We start from the raw sequence: 18,519 nt of genomic DNA, 5'->3' as shown, positions 1-18,519 counted from the left end.
GTATCCTTACAAAACTAACAGATGTCTTCTCCTGTAATACACGATCCCATCAGCCTCGAACAAAACACTCACCTCCAGTCAAATAGCAAAGCTTTTCACCGCATAAGAATGAGTTTGCCTCACTGAAAAGCTGCAGCATCTGACAGAGACACCCACTGTTTCTTTATATAACACCTTTTTGCAGCACCTATTTACCTTGAAATGATGTTGCCAAGTAACAACATCCTGATTGTGTGGTGTGTGTGGGTGTGTGCATGAGTGGGTGTCTTCTTAAAGGGGTGTGTGTGTGTGTGTGTGTGTGTGTGTGTGATTGTGTCAGTGATGGATGTTGTGAAGTGCCATTATGGGCTCTAAAAGTGGGGTTCGAACAGCAGCTGGGCAAATGACTTCAACTCCTCTTTACTCCCATGCAGCTCTGCAGGCAGGAACTCATCTATCACTGCTGCACATTAATCCTTAATGTTGCTAATGCCTGCTGACGGGCAAAGGGCAAAACACTTTATGATGCAGCATGTTGCACCTTTTTTTTCATTCATCACACCTCACGTCTTTTTCACATTTATTTTCTAACCTCTTTCGCCCTCTCCTTCCCTCTCTGTCTCAGCGTGAGCTGCTTAACTGATACATGTACTACAGTAATCCTCTTCTTAGCCAACGGGATTAATATTTAATTCAAGGAGAGCCTTTTATCAATACCTCGCTGTGTTTTCTCTGTTTAGGGTGGCTTCACCCAGCTTTTGGCCAAATTGAAGGAGTGGTAAGTGTATTAATGCGATAGATTGGGCTGATAGGAGTTTAAGAACATCGTCTAATCACATTCTGGAGTCCTTTCACAACAGTGGCGCCCACAGAAATGCTTCTATCGGGCTGGCCAGATGGGGCCACTAAAAACCTTGAAAACCAAAAGCCATAATTGCATTTAGGATATTATTCAATTATGCTGTTTTGATATCAACATATCCTCATATAATGGTTCATATAGCATCCCACAAATTACCACAGATATTGTTACATACTCAACAAAGGATCAGTATCAGGCCCGATCAACACATTTTTTAACTGATCTGGATCGGCTATTTGAGCACACACCCCCATCGAATCCTTTGTTTACATCAGCCGTCACACAGGTGTCATATATTCAGGTTCTAATGTAATGCTGCTACTCCAATAAATAGAAACTGATTTTTTCATGTTTAATTGAAGCTGCTTTAATGGAATTGACATTTTTAGTGAACTAGTATATATATATATATATATATATGTACTAAGTGGAATTGTGATGAGAGCCATATAAAAATATTTTTAGTTTGTTCACTTTTTTATTTTTGTGAAAATAAAATAAACAGCCCTTAGAAACTGTTTGGATGCAGACATTGTTCTCTTGTATTGCATTGCAGAGATATTAAACTATTGAGCATGTAAACTGGATTGATAAATGCACATATTGGTTTGGGACTCGAAATCAGCAGATACTCAATATCAAATCTCTCAGATTGGGATTGGGGGCAAAATTTTTTTTTTTTTATTTATGTAAAGGCTAGTTGAAAACTAAGTCAATGTGGACAGTTACAGAATTGCATACTGATATACTTTGGTTTCTTATTTTACAGTTAATTATCTGATAAATATATAATAGTACAGTTATTATTTTGAGTTCCACAACAATCCTGTATTATGTATCTGTTTAATGTGTTAGGCAATTCATTGTTGTTCAAATAAACTTGTGCTTTTCCTTAAAAAGACAAACATACAGATTTACTTTGAAGGAGTACGTTGATTAAGAACAAAACACTTATTGGGAACAAGCCTTCTTATGTTTAGGGGAGACTCGTGGGTACCCATAGAACCTACTTTCATTTAAATATCTTGAGGTGAAAGTCATTCAGGGCACGCCCTTGAAAATGGCCATGCCAGTCGTTCCCTTGATAAAAAATTAGCCTGAATTTGGAGTGCTTATTAGAACCCTTTCTAACAATGTCAACACGCTTGGAACCGATGGATGCCTTATGTTGCCTAGTTTCACAGGATACAACTACTTTGGCTAAGTGTAAAACAATAGTGCGTCATTACCAATGAAATACAGTCAAGTGGGACAGCAATGGTATCACGGTGGCCATGGCCCCAAGGCCCCAAGGCCCCCCTTTATGAGCACCACTGCTTTCAAAAAAGTATCTGCACTGCTTTAGTTTAATAGGGAGCATATATCAACATCTTGTTTAAAAAAAAAAAAAAAGAGCACGAGTCACTGGGGTTAAAAATGATGTTTGAAGGAAAAAAACAAAAATGCACCAAAACAATCTATGAGCAATTCATCACAGCAACATTTCTCTTCTAAAGGCAAAACACAGCTATCAGGGCTTTCTACAGGTTTTATATCGTTCTACAAACCATAAGTGTCCATTTAAAGTCAATGGTTTCTGAACCTCTTTGTACTTCATCCTTGAAACTCCAGTACTTGTATTCATAAACGTACCAAGAGCCTATTATGCACTGATCCACTGCAATGTTGATCCAGGATTAGCCCAGAGGCACAAACACATGACAGAGTAAACTTCAGAATGAGGTAAAGACACAAACCTGCCTCACATATACACAAATTTAAATGACAAATCTTTGACACCACAAGCAAAACAAAGCAACAAACACACACGAGCAAGCAAAGGTATCTCCACTGTGAAATGGCTTAGTGTTATTTCCTTTTGACAGTGAGCTGTTAATGTTGGCAACTTATTGCAGAATGCAATCCGCCCCCCCCAATATGCTCACAACCTAGAGCAAAACCATGAAATCCATCTTATTCTCTGCAGGAGGGGTTTTTTTTAAGAGCTCAGGGGGTTCAAGACCTGTTTGTTTCCATGGTGTTACAAATGCAGAGGACAGATTTCTGGGTTACTTAAAAAAGGATCGCCACGGGGCTTTACAGTAAGAGATCCTCTAGGTGACAGGCTGCACGCAAAACCCCGAAACTTCAAACTGTCAAAAAGAGTTACACTACCAGTTTAAAAAGTTTTCAGAAGAGAACTATGAGTACTACATGGGTTTGACTTTTAAAGGTTGTTGCATGAATTTCATAAAAGCCGGGGCACAACGTTTTGTTTCCACTTTTTTAACATCAGAGACAGGGATACCATCTGCTTTTAATTCTTATGAATTCCTCTGTTTATTTATCTTTTTTAAAAAAAATATTTCTTCATTCTAAAGATACATACAGTAGTCTGCAGTAATTGCAGTAGTCTCACTTTAAGGCTTTCAAGTACAATAACAGAGTAGCTAACACCAGCTTTATATACACAATGTCAAAGAGTCTAAAGAGTGCAGAGATGTGTCCTTTCGTCTTTCATTCACGGCCAGATTTCCTCTGTGCTACAACATGAGTTACGGCCTTCAAGTCTCGCTTAAGCCAACAGGCCGACTGCCAAACTTTTCTATGTGGCCTATTTCTGCTGCTACCTTTAATAATTAACAAGAAAAAGAGCTACACCAGGCTTTAAAATGTAGATCACTTACAGTTATTATGGCATTATTTACATTTTTGTGACACGCAGCAAATGGCTCTAAAAAATTGCAGCATGTAAAATGTTGATGATATGACACATCATGGTAGCAGCTCGAGGTGGTGGAGTGATATAAGTGGGCTTTGGCTCCACCCAGTGGCCCAATTATTCACAATTCCTGTGTGCATTTGCGTCATCATGGTCTCTCAATCCCCCGTGAACAACCCCGATGGTCAGGTTAGCCAGAGCCAACACTAAAACCAGAAGTAAGGGGAGTCTGACTTCAAAATAAGACATAAATCTGTCAATTATTGTTCAAAGCAGATTACAAAAAAATCACAATTATATTTAAACTGTGATGTACGCTCCCAAATTATAAGATTTTAACAGTATGCAAAACACATTCACAGGGAAATCCAACGTATGAGTTAGATGCGCAAGTACGAGACACTTCATTTAGAAGCATCAGTGGAAAGTAAAAAAGTACATTTACTCAAATATTATACTTAGGTAAAGTTATGAAGTAGGACTCTTTGTGTTTTACTTGAGCATTTCCATGTTAAGCTACTTTCTACTTTACTCATTTTCTAGTAAAATATTCCAGTATAAAGTAAAGTATGGATTTATGCTAAATATTATACAACTTAATTCAATGGCACTGTAAATATGAACTTACTTTGGAAGATTTTACATTCAAAAAATATGATGCAATGCCAAGAGTATATCAATTAGTTGGCTATAAAATAATCAAGCAAGGTGTTAACAAAAATGTGTCATGATATAGTATATTTAATAACATAGCCATAACACTCTTAGAGAATACTTGTTGTCATTATTGTAGTTATTGTTATCATTATATTAAATATTATTAATTTATCCTTTTGTTTGTCTTTTGCTTTGTTTTTTGTAGTTTTTCCTGTTTTCTTGTTTATTTGTTGCAATTATTATTGTCATCATTGTTTTCATTGTTATGATTTATACTTTTCTTTTGTTGTTGTTATTCCTGTTGTTTTCTTTCCTATTTGTCCTGGATCGGAAATTATACATTTGTTTTATTTTATGATGTAGTGTTTACTTGTGCGGACCCCAAGCAGTTGCTATCCTGGTAGTGGGTAATGGGGATCCAAATGAATAAATAAATTAATATAAATTAACTACTTTTTTTTTGTTTTGTTAGAGAGCTCCTTGGCAGAGCTCCTGGAGATCAAAAGTTATGACAAGTGCACGCAGAATCTAATGACTCTACAACAACTGACTGAATGCAGTTCTTGGTTGTCTCACTGTTTAAACTATCAGCCAGCCTAAAACAAATTTCCCCTCATCCTTTCGCCATTACATTGTCTCGCAGACAGTGTAATTGCACTAGATGCAAATTCTTAAAAAATTAATACAATAAGATAATAAATAAATTAATAAACAGACTACCTTAACCTCACAGTTACACACCTGTAGCTTCATAACTGTTCAACAGTAATTCGGCTAAACTCAACAATAGTTATAAAAGTGAACTTCTGTTGCCAGTGCAAACAATATATTGTGGATTTAGGGATATTTGCATTTTATAAAAAATAAATAAATAAATAAATAATCTGCTGACTGCTGACTGGCTGAAAAGTGCCTTCATAGAAATGTAGTGGTGTCAAAAGTACAATATTTGTCTTTCAAATGTAGTGGAGTCAAAGTAATAATTTTCCAAAATAATGATTATAGCTAATATTAAAAATAATAATGGTACTCAAGCAAAGTACAGATACTAAGTCTAGTACTTCTAGTCTAGCCTAGCCTGCTTCGTTTCTGTCCACCACCGGTTATCACTATGTTATTGATTATTACTTAGTTATTATTGTGTTAATTTTAACAAATGTCGCATAACAGTGTAATATTTTATTTTGAAATATCCGGTCGGAAGTACCAGATATCTTGAGTACGCTGACTGTTGCTCAACGTTTCACTAACAACGGTGTTTTTCTGAGCGAGTGCACTGAGGATTGCAGCCATTGCTGTCATCGGGCTGTATCCTGTTGTTTGAGAGAAGTATCTGCTGTCCGTAACACACAGTTAGGAGCTTAAAACAACTCAGATCTCTCCTCCGGTTGTCTCGGCTGGCTCGCTTGCCAGCTGAATCTCGTCGGGATGGACCCAGCAAGCCGATACCAAGTGGTGAGTGTGGACAGATGAGATCCAAACACCGTCTGATAGCTCAGCCTGCCCGTCACAGGAAACAAGGCCCTGCTGGAATTAAAGCTTTGCTATTATTAGTTTTTGACTACTCAACTTGAAGAATCTCTAATCTATTGTGTAGACATGAAAGCAAAATCTATTAATTTGCTTATGATTTGTTACTTCTGTTGTATTTTGCCTTCATTTATTTCCTGGAAATGTTTTGACAGTTAGCCTCTAAAAGCACTTCCGCATTGGCTAGGCTAACGCTAGCTAGCCAGCCAAGATTAATTTTGCAACGTTAGGCCTCATAAAACCGTGTTACACACTTAATACACTTTTTAATGGATACATTTACTTAATAATTAGAAAAACCATGAAGTTACACGACAAGCTAACACAAGTGTAAAGAAGCTTAGCTAAAGTTAGCATGGGGAATAAGTAGCTGGCTCATATTAAATGTAATTATATAGGGATTTTTTAGGTACTTCGCTAGGTAATATTAGCAAACACCATGGTTAAGTATTCAAGTCCAAAGGGCTAAAAAGAGTAATGTCAAGAGAAATATACTAACTAATAACTTAATTATTAACTCTCAAGGTATGACTATGTTATAGCTCCAAGCAGTCATTACATTAAATTCAGTGTGTTACTGAAGCTAAATTAAATTGTTTTTCCATCACAAAAAGCAGTTTCACTAAGTTTTAAAAAACTGTCCACCTCACAGAGTGGTGAATATTTGGGTTAACCAGCGTTAAACGCTGTGTTTAATACTGTAAAAGTGTTATCGGGCATATTGAAGAAACAACAATGGCTGAGAAATTTTGGGTAACAGTACTGGTTACTTCGAGATAAAGTGCTCTTTGTGCTCTGATGCCTGTGGCTCTGGCTGTGTGAGTGATAATCCCACAGGATTCGGTCTGGGCCAAAGCAAACCAGTGTTGTGCTCTAACTTTTCAACCCTGAACAAAGTGCTGATTTCAACAACAATCCAATAACACACATGAATCAACTTTTGAACAATGGATTCTCAAGGATCAACACACTCGGGCCACACTGCTAAAAGTTATCTGATGTTGTGGTTTGTAGAAAGCCCCATCTTCATCACATTAACATCCTTTTCATTCCTCCCGACATTTTGCCCTCAAGCTTTCTCATTCTTCTCGAAATAATACTTCTGCAAGTATGGCACACTGCTACTCTAAGCATGAGTTTTCGGTATATTTGGACACACGAGGAGGCTTGTGGCTATGTTGTTAAGATGTTATGTAATCCCCTGTGCGCGGGGGTGCGTTATGCTTTGTCCTTGATTCCGAGCCAGTCGTCAGCCACTCATTCACTGCCTTGCACATCGACCCAGGGCTGGTCGAGTGTTACAAGGTGGTATAAATCCAAGGGTTTTTTAACAGGTTTATCTGCACGGTGGTGGGGAAAATTCCATTTCAAGTGTGACTGTTACACTGGAACTGGAACAGTTTTTTTACATGGTAGTAGCTCATTGATCTCTCATGTTATTAGTCACCTGTGGCTTCTTGGTAATCAGTTTGACAGCAGCTGTTACGGAGGGTGTTTCCAAGTTTGCAGTGGTGTTTTTACAACAGCATGACCTACAACCTACTTGTAGACAAAACCAAAGCAAGCTCAACACCACAACCAAAACTGCCAACTCCATTTGACTGAAACATTATCGCGTTTGGTATATCAACACAATCAAGAACAACAACAGTATGCTGTTTCAACCTAACTTGGACACTGTGTTCCAGAAATCCGCTCAAACAGCCGTCACTTATCCTTTTCTCTTACGTTGTTCAGAAATTTGTGTCAGGGCTCTGAACAAGATGATCTTGCTCAGCCACTTTAAGATAGCATATGCTGATCTGTGGTTTACCAGCAGTGTAACACAGCAGTGGTTAACTGTTAATACTGGGTAACATAACAGTACACTTAAGATGAAATACCAGTAAATAAACCATAAAATGACATTATTATCCATGTTGCTGATTATTGACCTGATATTATAGGATTAAAAAATGAAAAAAAGTTGTATTTTATCAAGGTCAGCTTTGTCTCACTATGCAGGGATGATGTTTTTCTGCAGGCCAACCCCACAGCTAATGTTGTGCTGGCTCCCTCGTCAAACAACCTATGGGAACACTTATGATACAAAGATGATACGGTTGCGTCGCCACAACCATGAGGCTGTAAAGTTTTGTTCGGCGTGGTTCAGCGGGATGATGCTCTGTAGCCTCATTTAGCCACAAAATGTTAAAGTCTCTTCAGCCTGAGTTAACCAGACTTCCGAGCAAAAACGTCAAAAAAACGTCAAAAAAGCCCATTGGAACCGGAGGTGCTGAAATGGATTTACACAGTGCTGTCTGGGTTGACGTTAACTATCTCAAGGGCACCTTGATGAAAGTCTCAAGAGAAGCTGAGAAGCAAACCCTCCCTCACTTTGCCCACCCTGGTTTCCAGCCGCTCTGTAACCAACATGTTCCCCTCTGTAATTTCAGAGGGTGTTTGCCTCTTTGCTCTGGCGAAAATGAATGTAACCGACTCCCTGAGCTGTAGCGGGGACGCTCGTTAACTGATTACATGTGTATCTCTTTTCCAGAGACCTTCCTCCTGTGACATACCGATGTAATCTCACGTGTCTTAGTTTACAGCGTCAAACATTCTGCTGAGGGCAGATGGTGTTGCAAATGATGACATGTGTACCCTGGTAATATTATTCCAGCACACACTAAAATAGGAGTTTAAGTTGTAATTCTTCATTTTTAAATTCTGTGGCAACTTCCTAATAAATTCCACCTTGTGTTTTTTGCCAGCTGAACACTTAATGTGAAGCAGTGGCAGAAGGAATTATGCTGTTTGCATTAGTAGTAATGTAATACAGCTCTGTACAGTGTAAAGAGAGTGAGCAGTGAGCAGTAAAGCTGTCATCAGTGAAATGAAATGAAGCTGGTTTACATCCCTCACAGACAGGGTATCTGAATCCAGTGCAGGAATGGCGGACCCTGCCACTACAAGCAAAAACTACTATATAGAGAGGTAATTGCTGAATATAAATACACTGAATGGCTATTGCAGAAAAAATGCAGAGCATAAATAAGGTTTAATTTCATTGACATCTAAAGGAGTGTCATTTAAAACTGCTTATTAAGTGAAATTAAGCAGGGACAGACTATACAATTAATTGAAGTTGGCTTGTAACATGATAAATGGTCGATTAGGGAATGGCGGACCCTGCCATGATACGTAAAAACTACTATATATAAAGAGATAAAGAAAGAGATAAATACTGAATACACATACATTGAATGGCTATTGCTGAAAAATGTAGAGCATAAATAGGGTTTGATTGCACTGACAAAATACATATCAAGTCAAGCAGAAATGGATGGTTATTTGTGGGATTTTGACTATCCTATGTATTGAAGATGTCATGTAAAATGATAAATGGTTGATTGGGTAATGGCGGACCCTGCCACTACCGGTGTAACTATTAAATAGAGAGATATTTACTGAATGTAAAATCAATGAATGGCTATTGAAGAAAAATGCAGAGCATAAAATAGGGTTTGATTTAATGAACATTTTAAGGAGTGGTTGAGAGGGGAATGGCACTACCAGAAAAGCACTATATATAGAGAGGTAATTACTGAATATAAGTACATAGAATGGCTATTGCAGAAAAAAAGCCGACCATAAAAAGGGGTTTGATTTCATGAAAATATTAAGTGTTGCAACTTTAAAAATACATAATATGTTAAACTTAGCAGGAATAGAGTGTTATTTTTAGGATTTCATTATATTATGAATTTGAAAGGGCTTGTTATATGCTAAATGTTTGATTGATGTCATCATCGGCTGTCATTCTTGCATGTATGTAATAAAACAGAAGTTGATTGTTCTTTTGCCACATTATACCTGGGTTAAATCCCAGATAAATGTAAGACACTGGATGAATGTCTTTTGGCAGCGAGTATGATAACCAGAAATGGCTTCAGACAAAATCTCCAGCAAAGGACGACTTGACATCCAAGTGTTCTAATGAAGGAATTGACCTTCGTCTTAAAACTGTGATATGAATAATATGTAAAATACTGGGAACTGCCCCTCTAGTTATTCTGCTTGAAAATATCACTTTAAAAAAGGGAAAATAAACAAAGGGGGGAAAACCAGTTTTTCCTGACCCACATTTTGTGCTGACAAACAAAAACAGGTTGTGCAAACCTCATTTTGTTACATAATAACTACCTGATGTTGGTGCTGCTTTTAGAACACTGGCCTGATGTCTGACTATAAAATACTTGATTTAAATACACAGCTAAATAACAAGAATGACCATATTTTATGGTCCTCTTTACACAGTTGTACTTTCCTCAGCTTTAAAAAGCTGCCCAACAGAATATTCGAGATTGATGCCAGTTTTAGGAACTTGGCAGAGCATGAGCGTCCCCTCGAGCAGCCACACTTTATAGCTGACTGATCAGCTGATCTGATTCTTCTAACCCCCGTCTCATCCTCTCCTGCAGCTGCACAATGAGGATGACTCCTCAGAGGCCTCAACCAGCGAGCAGCAGCCATGCACTTCTGCCACAGCCCAGGCTGGAACGTCCAGCCAGGAGCAGAGTCAGGCCCAGGCCGGCCCCGCGCCTGCCGCAGCCGCAGCAGCAGCAGCAGAGGCGTCAGGATCAGGAACTCAGGGGGAGAGAGAGGTACCGCCACCTCCTTACGCCTCCATTGACTTGGGAGCAACTGCTGCAGCACCTGGTATGTATAAAAAGAGTCCTGTTTGATTTTCACTTAACCTAATCACTACTTTATATGCACATTTTCTTAGCTGCAGCTTGATTTTTCCAATGTGTGGTTGCATGCTGCCTGAAATAGCAGCAGCAGCAGTTTTGTGGTAACTTCTGGAGTGTCTTAACTTGTGAGTCAGTGTTGATTTCCATGACAGCATTACCACATTGCTGGCAGCTGCTCAGCTAGATACTGCACGCATTTTTCCCTTTATAACTGAGTCTTCTCCTTCTCTGTTGTTCCCAAAGAGACCAGTTTCCGAGGTGACTTCCCAGTGCCTCCGCCCTACAGCGTCGCCACCTCACTGCCCACATATGACGAAGCAGAGAAGGCCAAAGCGGCCGCCATGGCTACCTCCACTGTGGAGGTGATGCCACGGGTGAGCACCAACGCCCACACACACGTTTCTGTCAGTATTTCTCTTATAGTTTCATCATCGTCCTTCCATTGAAGTACTATACATTGAAAATGGTGTTACAGATGATATTTGCAAGATATTCTTCTGATGTGTTGTCTTTTACTTGTAAGTATGGGTGGGGTTCATCTTAAAGCACTCAGCATCTAAACTCATCCACCCAACAGACATGTGCAAACAAAATAAATGGTATTAATTAGTCTCAGTCACACGCAAAAGTTGTGTTTTGCTTTACAACTCTCACCTGCGAAGCTACGTATTATGAACGAGTCATTAAGTTTGAGATTTAACTGAGCATTAATCAAGTGGCAACAGCATGAATGAAATGGCCTTTAGGGTGATGGAGGTTATCTGTGGACTTTATATAGCAGTTGTGTCTGTACACTTTTTACAAAGATTATATTGTTTGTGTGTGTTCGCGTTCAGGATGATGAGTTCCCTCCCAGAGATGATTTCAGTGACGCTGATCAGCTTCGAGTTGGGAACGATGGAATCTTCATGTTGGCCTTTTTCAGTAAGTACATCTCATGTCAACATTTTCAAAGCTTCTGTTAAAACATGACGGGGCTGAAGCCAGGACACGTCGCTTAATGTCTCGGCCAAAACGTTGCACTTGAATACATCACAAAGACTACAGCCTACAGCCAACTAACACATAAATTCCATGCCTGCGTGAGAGGAAATGGTCCTCCTTTATGTCTGTCAGTGGGTTTTACCATTTCTCTCAACCAGAAATGTATTTAAAAGAGCTTGTGACTAAAGACCCTATTTCCATTGGATCCCTCTAAAAACACAGCGTTTTTTCTCATTTCTGAAAAACAGCAGTTTTGGGGACAGGAGGTTTTCGCCTGACAGCAGCGATACACATATTATTTTATGTATTTATTTTTTAAATGATTGAAATTAAGTATTGAATGAAACTAGATTTCCAGTGCTTTCATTTTGAAAAATTCCTCAGGCATTTTCAAATTATAATATTGTGAAAATGCACATTAAATTGAATCCTGCTTTAGTAATATGAGTGCAGCAGAAGTGCCATGTTTTTTTTGTTTGTTTTTTGTTGTTGCTGTAAATCAAAATAACCAAGCGTCTTCCTGTTTGTCCCCCTAGTGGCCTTCCTGTTCAACTGGATTGGTTTCTGCCTGTCTTTCTGTCTGACCAACACCATCGCAGGACGCTACGGAGCAATCTGCGGCTTCGGCCTTTCCCTCATCAAGTGGATTCTTATCGTCAGGGTACGCGTGCACTGTTGTTTTAATATCACTGCTGAATTGAATGATAGCCTCCTCATGAAAAAACAAAACAAACACTGAATGTGATGATCTGTGTGTGCAGTTCTCAGACTACTTCACTGGCTACTTTAACGGTCAGTACTGGCTCTGGTGGATCTTCCTGCTACTCGGTGAGTATCTTTTTTTTTTTCATCTTGCATTAATGTGCTGACTGAAGTGGAGATCTCTGTTGTGACGTGGACCGTGCTCTCCTCTACAGGTCTGCTGCTGTTCTTCAGGGGTTTCGTTAACTATCTTAAAGTGCGCAACATGTCAGAGAATATGGCCACCTCCCACAGAACACGCCTCTTCTTCCTCTACTGATAGGTAAAGTCAAATCTCGAAATGAAAATCTAAAAAAAACAAACTCCATATTGCTACGGGCTCTAATGATAAATTCCTACAGGTTTCCACACATCACCATTCCTTTCCAATGTGAAGTTCCCTCCCTCCCCCTCGAATGACCTGAGCAAGGAGCGTTGCAGTGAAGAGAGGAGACGGGGAAGGAATGAAGGAAAAGAACGAAGGGAGGAAAAAAGTGTTACCGGTCTCATTAAGCATAACGCGGCTCACTCTGAACTCCTGAACCGAGCCGAAAAAATAAGTCTTTGATGATCAGATCTCTTCCCCCGGCTTTGTTTTTCTTTTTCATTTTTCCTTTGATTCTCAACGCAGTGTGAATAAAAAAGTAGTCCCACGTATGTGTCATGGCTCTCAGGAGTAGGAGTGCTTTTGAGATGCACGACCTGAGCGCTTCCTGAGGCGAAATTCAGCCGACCAAAACGAGATATCCAATAGTTGAGGAGCTGCAGAAACAACTACATGAAAGCACAATAGAATTATTTTAATGAAACGATATCAATGAAATGTCTTAAATGTAGGAAAAGTTTCTCATTTGTTACGATATCGCTCTACCTGCGTAAACAAACGCCAGTGCTATCAGCTTATGTTTGACGGAGAAAACTTCTGTTTATGAACATCTGAAATTCTAAAGTACAAAATGTGCAGGACGTGGAAACCTGCTCCGAGCCTTTGATATTTAAATCTCGCCTCCAGCTTATGACGCAGTAAGAATTTCAAACTGCAGCCTGTTTGACGTATTGCACATTACAACACATCTCGAGCAGTTTTTAGCTTTGCCATTCCAGGTTTTTTAACTTCAGGGTGTTTTGAACAAGTCTTACTTTAACCGTGATGTAGCTTTTTTTCCTTTTTTTTTATGTGTAAATGTGTGGCACCGCCAAAGTCATCTACTTGAGTTGACATCCTGATATCTCAGCCTTACATATCACATATTCTGATGCTTTTAGTATTTTTAAACCGACTTCCTGTTTCCTCTTTGCTTTGCAACCAGACATAAAGCTGAAGCTGTTGCTTAATGTCCAATTTTTTTTAAACAAATAAACCAGTTAAATTATGATCTTTGGGATCTTTTAACTAGCTGAAGTGGGAAACCAAACATTTTTATCTTTACTCTCTAAGTTACCAGTTATAAAAAAAAAAGAGGAGAAAAATGGCCAAGTAGTCTACAAAAGTCAATAAAATCAGCAAACTCCCCAAAAATATAGTAAATACAGTAGATTGTAAACAGAAAAGATGAATCATCAGAAATCACTTCAATCATTTTTTCCCAATCAAGCCCTGATATTTGGGCCACTGTACATTGAATAGAGGATGGAAATAGCCAAGCAGTTCGTGAAAGTCCGTAAAATGTGCAAACTCACGCAAAATACAGTAAAAGATTGTGAACTGAACAGATAAATCACCAGAAATCACTTTCCCCTTATTTCTTTGCCTTTTACTGATAAGCGTCACGCTGACCTGACCTATGCAGTAAGGATGTCACGACATTCTTAGAGGAGGGCTATATTTTCTCTGTTTGAATCAAAGAAAAATGAAAAGCATCTGCCTAACTACCAAAACCAAAACTTAACCATCTGTCCATAACATCCTTGTCACCTTTTTTGGAGTTCAGTTTCTCACATCAGATCAGTAAAACATGCAACACACCTGCTTTTTTTTTTTCTTCCCTTACTCCAAACCAAGTACGTCTGGCAAAAAACAGTATGTGGAAGCTACTGAGGAGGCTCCTCGGAAATTCAGTGTTTTTAGGCCACAAAGGCTGCTGTGGCACGATCGCAGCCCAAATGCAGGACTGTGTGGGACGTCATCTCCTGCTTTGGTGCTGATAATAAGCATTTTAGAAACAACTATTATGTGCCAGGCTTGAGTAAGCTCAATAAAAGAGTCGTATGCAATTTAGTTATCTGTGATGACCTACAGTAGTCGTGGATGTGAGGTCCCGTGATCATGGAATAGATGAATAGTTTAGTCATCAGAGATCAGGTTCGCTCCAGAGTCGTTCATTTTCGGATGAAGGTGCTCGTTAAACAAGCTGCACAGCGTGTTGCCAACAGAATTATTTTCCAGTAAATCAGAGTTCAATGCAATAAAAGCTCCTAAAATGTGACTGGTTCTGCATGTTGTGCATGATGTAGAGAAACCCAACACATGGATCTCTCTGGGATTTTTTGGGGTTTTCATGATTCGATTCAAATCTTCTTTTCTTGGAGCGAGAAGCTCTTGGTGATGTAACATAGCTCCAAGTAGAAAGGTGGTGAGAACACCTTTTATCATGTGATAAACTGAGAACAATACGTTGCCATTTCTGGTTGAGTGTGACAGTCGGGATGCTTTCCAGTGTGAGTGCAGTCGTCTATATAAGCTCGTGCGCCATGAAAACGGAGCCTGACTGGACAAAGAGAAACATGCTTCTTTTATTATTTTTGTCATCCAGATGAAATGTATATACCAGCTTATGCCAATTCATAATATTTGCACTTTGAAGAACTTCTGTACAGTATGATTTGTGAATCTGCTTAACTTGATGTGGTGGATACATAGAGAAAAGAGAAAAAAAAAGAGCCATTCAAGTTTTACAACTGGAATTCTTAATCAATCCCAAATGGAAAATTTGCCTTTTTGCACTTTTTATTTTTCAACAATAATATTGTTATTGTGTGTCTCGTTTCATCGCTTTCAGCCTAAACTGTGACAGCTTACGTATTGCCCTCCTTTTTCTATTTTAAATGCTTTTTTTTCCTTCTTTTTTTGACTGGTCATATCCAACTAAAGCCTCTTTTAGCAATATCAAAATCTTTCAGTGAATTAAAGCTCTGCTGCATGATTTATCCACCTGACTGAGTGGGGTAATATTAGGATTAATCTAGTACAGCTACATTTCTTTGTTTGTAAATAAATGAAGAAAAAATGAGACGGCAGCCAAACTTTTTTTTTTCTTTTTGTCCAAGATAATCCTCGTAACGTCCTCTTAAACAGTTGTTATGCATTAACTGTAACTGGAAATTGACAGATGATCTCTTGCAAAAATGCCAATAAAGTTCAAAAGCCTGCCGGTTAAGTTGTGTTGGGGTCTGTTTTCTTTTCCTTTTCTTAAAAATTTGAAGCCGTCTCAGTTTAACTCAGTGACAAAGAGGTGGCCATGGCTCGCCCCGCCAAAATAATTGGAGGCTTACATTGCTGTCTTTAAAGGGCTGTGATGTGCTTATTTTTTAAGCTACTGTGAAAGTAGTTGTATCTTGTGAAAATGAAATTAAAATTAGGCTAAATCTTGGCCAGCATTACTGTCTTTCAGCAGTTGAGACTCATTTTTGAAGTTAGTGAGAAGGTAATAACGCTTCAATGTTAAGCTGAATTTTGGCCATCATTACTGTCTTTAAGAGGTTGTAAGGCATCCATTGGTACCAACCATGCCATACTAGCTAGTCAGACACTCCAATATTTGGCTGAATACTTGACTGAACATTACTGTCTTAAAGAGGTTGTGTTATGCTCATTTTTTATCCTAATGCAGAAGTAATAATGCTCCAGACTTCTGCAAAAATTTTTACAACTAGCAGGAACATTTTTCAAAGTGGACCCTTGAACTCTCAGGTCGAGATATGTGAATGAAAATGGGTTCCTACAAATATCCCCTAAACTTGACCTGTTACCAGTTAATGTTTTGCTCCCTTTAAGCAATACACTCCTTCAAATTAAAACTGTATGTTTATGTCTTTTTTAAGAAAAGGACAAGTAGCCCATTTGAGCAATGAATCGCCTAACATGTAAAAACTTGTTTCAGATTGAACCAGAATCATTTTGGAGCTCAAACTTATAACTGTGCCAGATTTAGTCTGTGCAGATCAGATCATTTGTATGTTAACTGTAAAATAAGGAACCAAAACATATCACTGTGATTCTTAACTCTCCATATATATGGACGTTTTCAGCCTCTACTTCAACAGCATTAAAGACTTCCAAGAAATACAGTCATGGCTTTTGGTTGTGCCTCTCACACCACTGCTGCAACTCACATTCCAGCTCGTGCTTTATATCTGATGGATCCTCCTCACATTTAAGTCTGAGGCATAAACACTCAACTGTCTGTCACCCAGTCAATCATCAGGCTCATTTCCCGCTGCGGCGTCTTCGCTCTCTGCGTGAAACTGACCTTAAACCAGCTTCACTGCCCATTCTCCGTGGTATTATCTCCCCCGGCTTTCACTTCACAGTTCAATAAAGACGAAAATGTAATGTTCAAACGATAACTAGTTGAAGTAAAAAATGCCCTGAAAATCCATCCGTGCTCATCACCTTTATGGTGTGTGGGGCCACGTTTATTGTCCCACTGAGGACAAAGAAAAAGTTTCCCCTCGAGGAAAGTCATGTAGATGGAGAAGTGTAGCAGTAAATGTGTTGTATCAATAAGGCTTGAATGCTATTAAGAGAGCAATTACTCTGAATTATGACCAGATACCGACAAACTGAAGATACCCTGTACTTTGTGTGTCACGCTAAGCGGCGAATATTAGCATGCTAACAAAGTGAGATGGTGATCAGAGAAACTGTTCACATTGGACCCTGGAATACGAAGATTTTACAACATATTTTGCAAGCTCAGGCACAATTTTATTTTATTTATCTAACATTTTAGGTGACGGGGGGGAAAATTTGGCAGTAATTTGGCAGAAATCTTCCCTCTGTGGTCAAAGCTAACAACAAACTTGGCAAGCAGCAAAAAATAAAATTGTTTTATATGAATATGTTATGAAACTTTCATTAAAACAAATTGATTTTCATGTGTCTCTGGTGTGGTGGATTTATCATGAATGGCAGAGAGGGTTTTGAAATAAATATAGTAAAAAAATTCAAACTAAATTATCTAATTTCCTTATTTGGATGTCACTTAATGAGTCACATAATTTAGTGCAGAAATACATTGATTTTACGGGGTACAACGTGAAATTTATGGACATATAAAATATGTTACTTCAACTCAAATATGTTTTGTGTTTAAAATGTTCTTAACACATTTCCCATGTTCCTAAAAAGTCTGAGATTTTAGCAATATTTAGAGTTTTATCTCACATAAATGTGAGAAATAGTCAGAACAGACATGAGAATATGTCTTTAGGTTAACGGAAAACAAATATTCAAATTGTGACTTCATTTTTTAATTCTATGTTACTTCACACTAATAAGTACACTAAAATGTATGTATTTGGCCATTGAAAACAATATCATCAGTTTTATACTGTTTTGTTTTTCCTTGTCAGTGTTTGGGACCCAAACTCAACAGTTTTATGGAATCAACTAAACATCAGCGGGCCAGTATGTGACCGTCGGCGTATGTCACTTTTGGCTGCTTTGCTGCAGTTTGTGCTCATTAAGTCCACTAGATGGAGCCAAATACTGCTTGTAAGTTTCGACTGTCGTTTCATCAGCTCAGTATGCTTCCTTTTTTTTTTTTTAGCACACTTCCTCTATTTGGGTCAAAGCTCTTGAGAAACTCCAACTCAAACATGCCCTTCTTTATATGTGTTTTGGGTTCCTGTTAACTTCATTAAATTTTTGACAGGACACTTGTGCGTCATCTTTAGCCTCTTTTCCTTACATCCTTATTTTTTTATTTTTATTTTTTTGGCTGAGATAAAAACTGAATCTGCTTTATTCATCTGAAAAATAAAGTCCTTTATATAATTAAAGTTTCATGAGTTTAGAGGCAAAGGGACTCCTCAACTGTATGCATGAGGCAGAATTAATATCGTTAAAGTCTGGGACCGATGTGGGATCATTTCATCTGAATGGCTCTTTCATCTTTAAATTTTAGATTTTATAGATGATGAAGATGTCCTCAAAGTATTCTAAAATATTGATTCAACACCTCTTATTCCATTTTCTATTGCTCCTGTTTCACTGATGATGTGATATCTTATTTTTATGATTTAGTCTCTCTAAAAGTCAGCTATGACACACTGATGATTTGTGACCCATTTTACTCTTGTAGTTTCGTTGAAGTTTAAATGCTGGTGTG

At 38.4% G+C, this 18,519-nt stretch overlaps 2 protein-coding genes across 2 annotated transcripts in view; one reads left to right on the top strand and one right to left on the bottom strand.

The window, feature by feature from the left end:
- LOC121962718 (gamma-aminobutyric acid receptor subunit alpha-5-like) overlaps positions 1-18,519 on the bottom strand; it is a 270,680-nt gene that overhangs the window by 108,376 nt on the left and 143,785 nt on the right. The window lies entirely within an intron of this gene.
- Positions 5,441-15,564, top strand: ndfip2 (Nedd4 family interacting protein 2). The gene is made up of 8 exons (XM_042512950.2): positions 5,441-5,654; positions 10,190-10,427; positions 10,706-10,836; positions 11,299-11,386; positions 11,983-12,107; positions 12,208-12,274; positions 12,364-12,470; positions 12,550-15,564. Exons 1-7 carry the CDS (start codon positions 5,628-5,630, stop codon positions 12,465-12,467), a joined length of 780 nt encoding a protein of 259 aa, XP_042368884.1. The 5' UTR covers positions 5,441-5,627; the 3' UTR covers positions 12,468-12,470; positions 12,550-15,564.

The sequence above is a fragment of the Plectropomus leopardus genome, chromosome 24, assembly GCF_026936395.1.
Source record: "Plectropomus leopardus strain MGB_pleo_1.0 chromosome 24, ASM2693639v1, whole genome shotgun sequence".
NCBI lineage: Eukaryota > Metazoa > Chordata > Actinopteri > Perciformes > Serranidae > Plectropomus > Plectropomus leopardus.
This window is presented reverse-complemented; position numbering and strand designations above follow the sequence as displayed.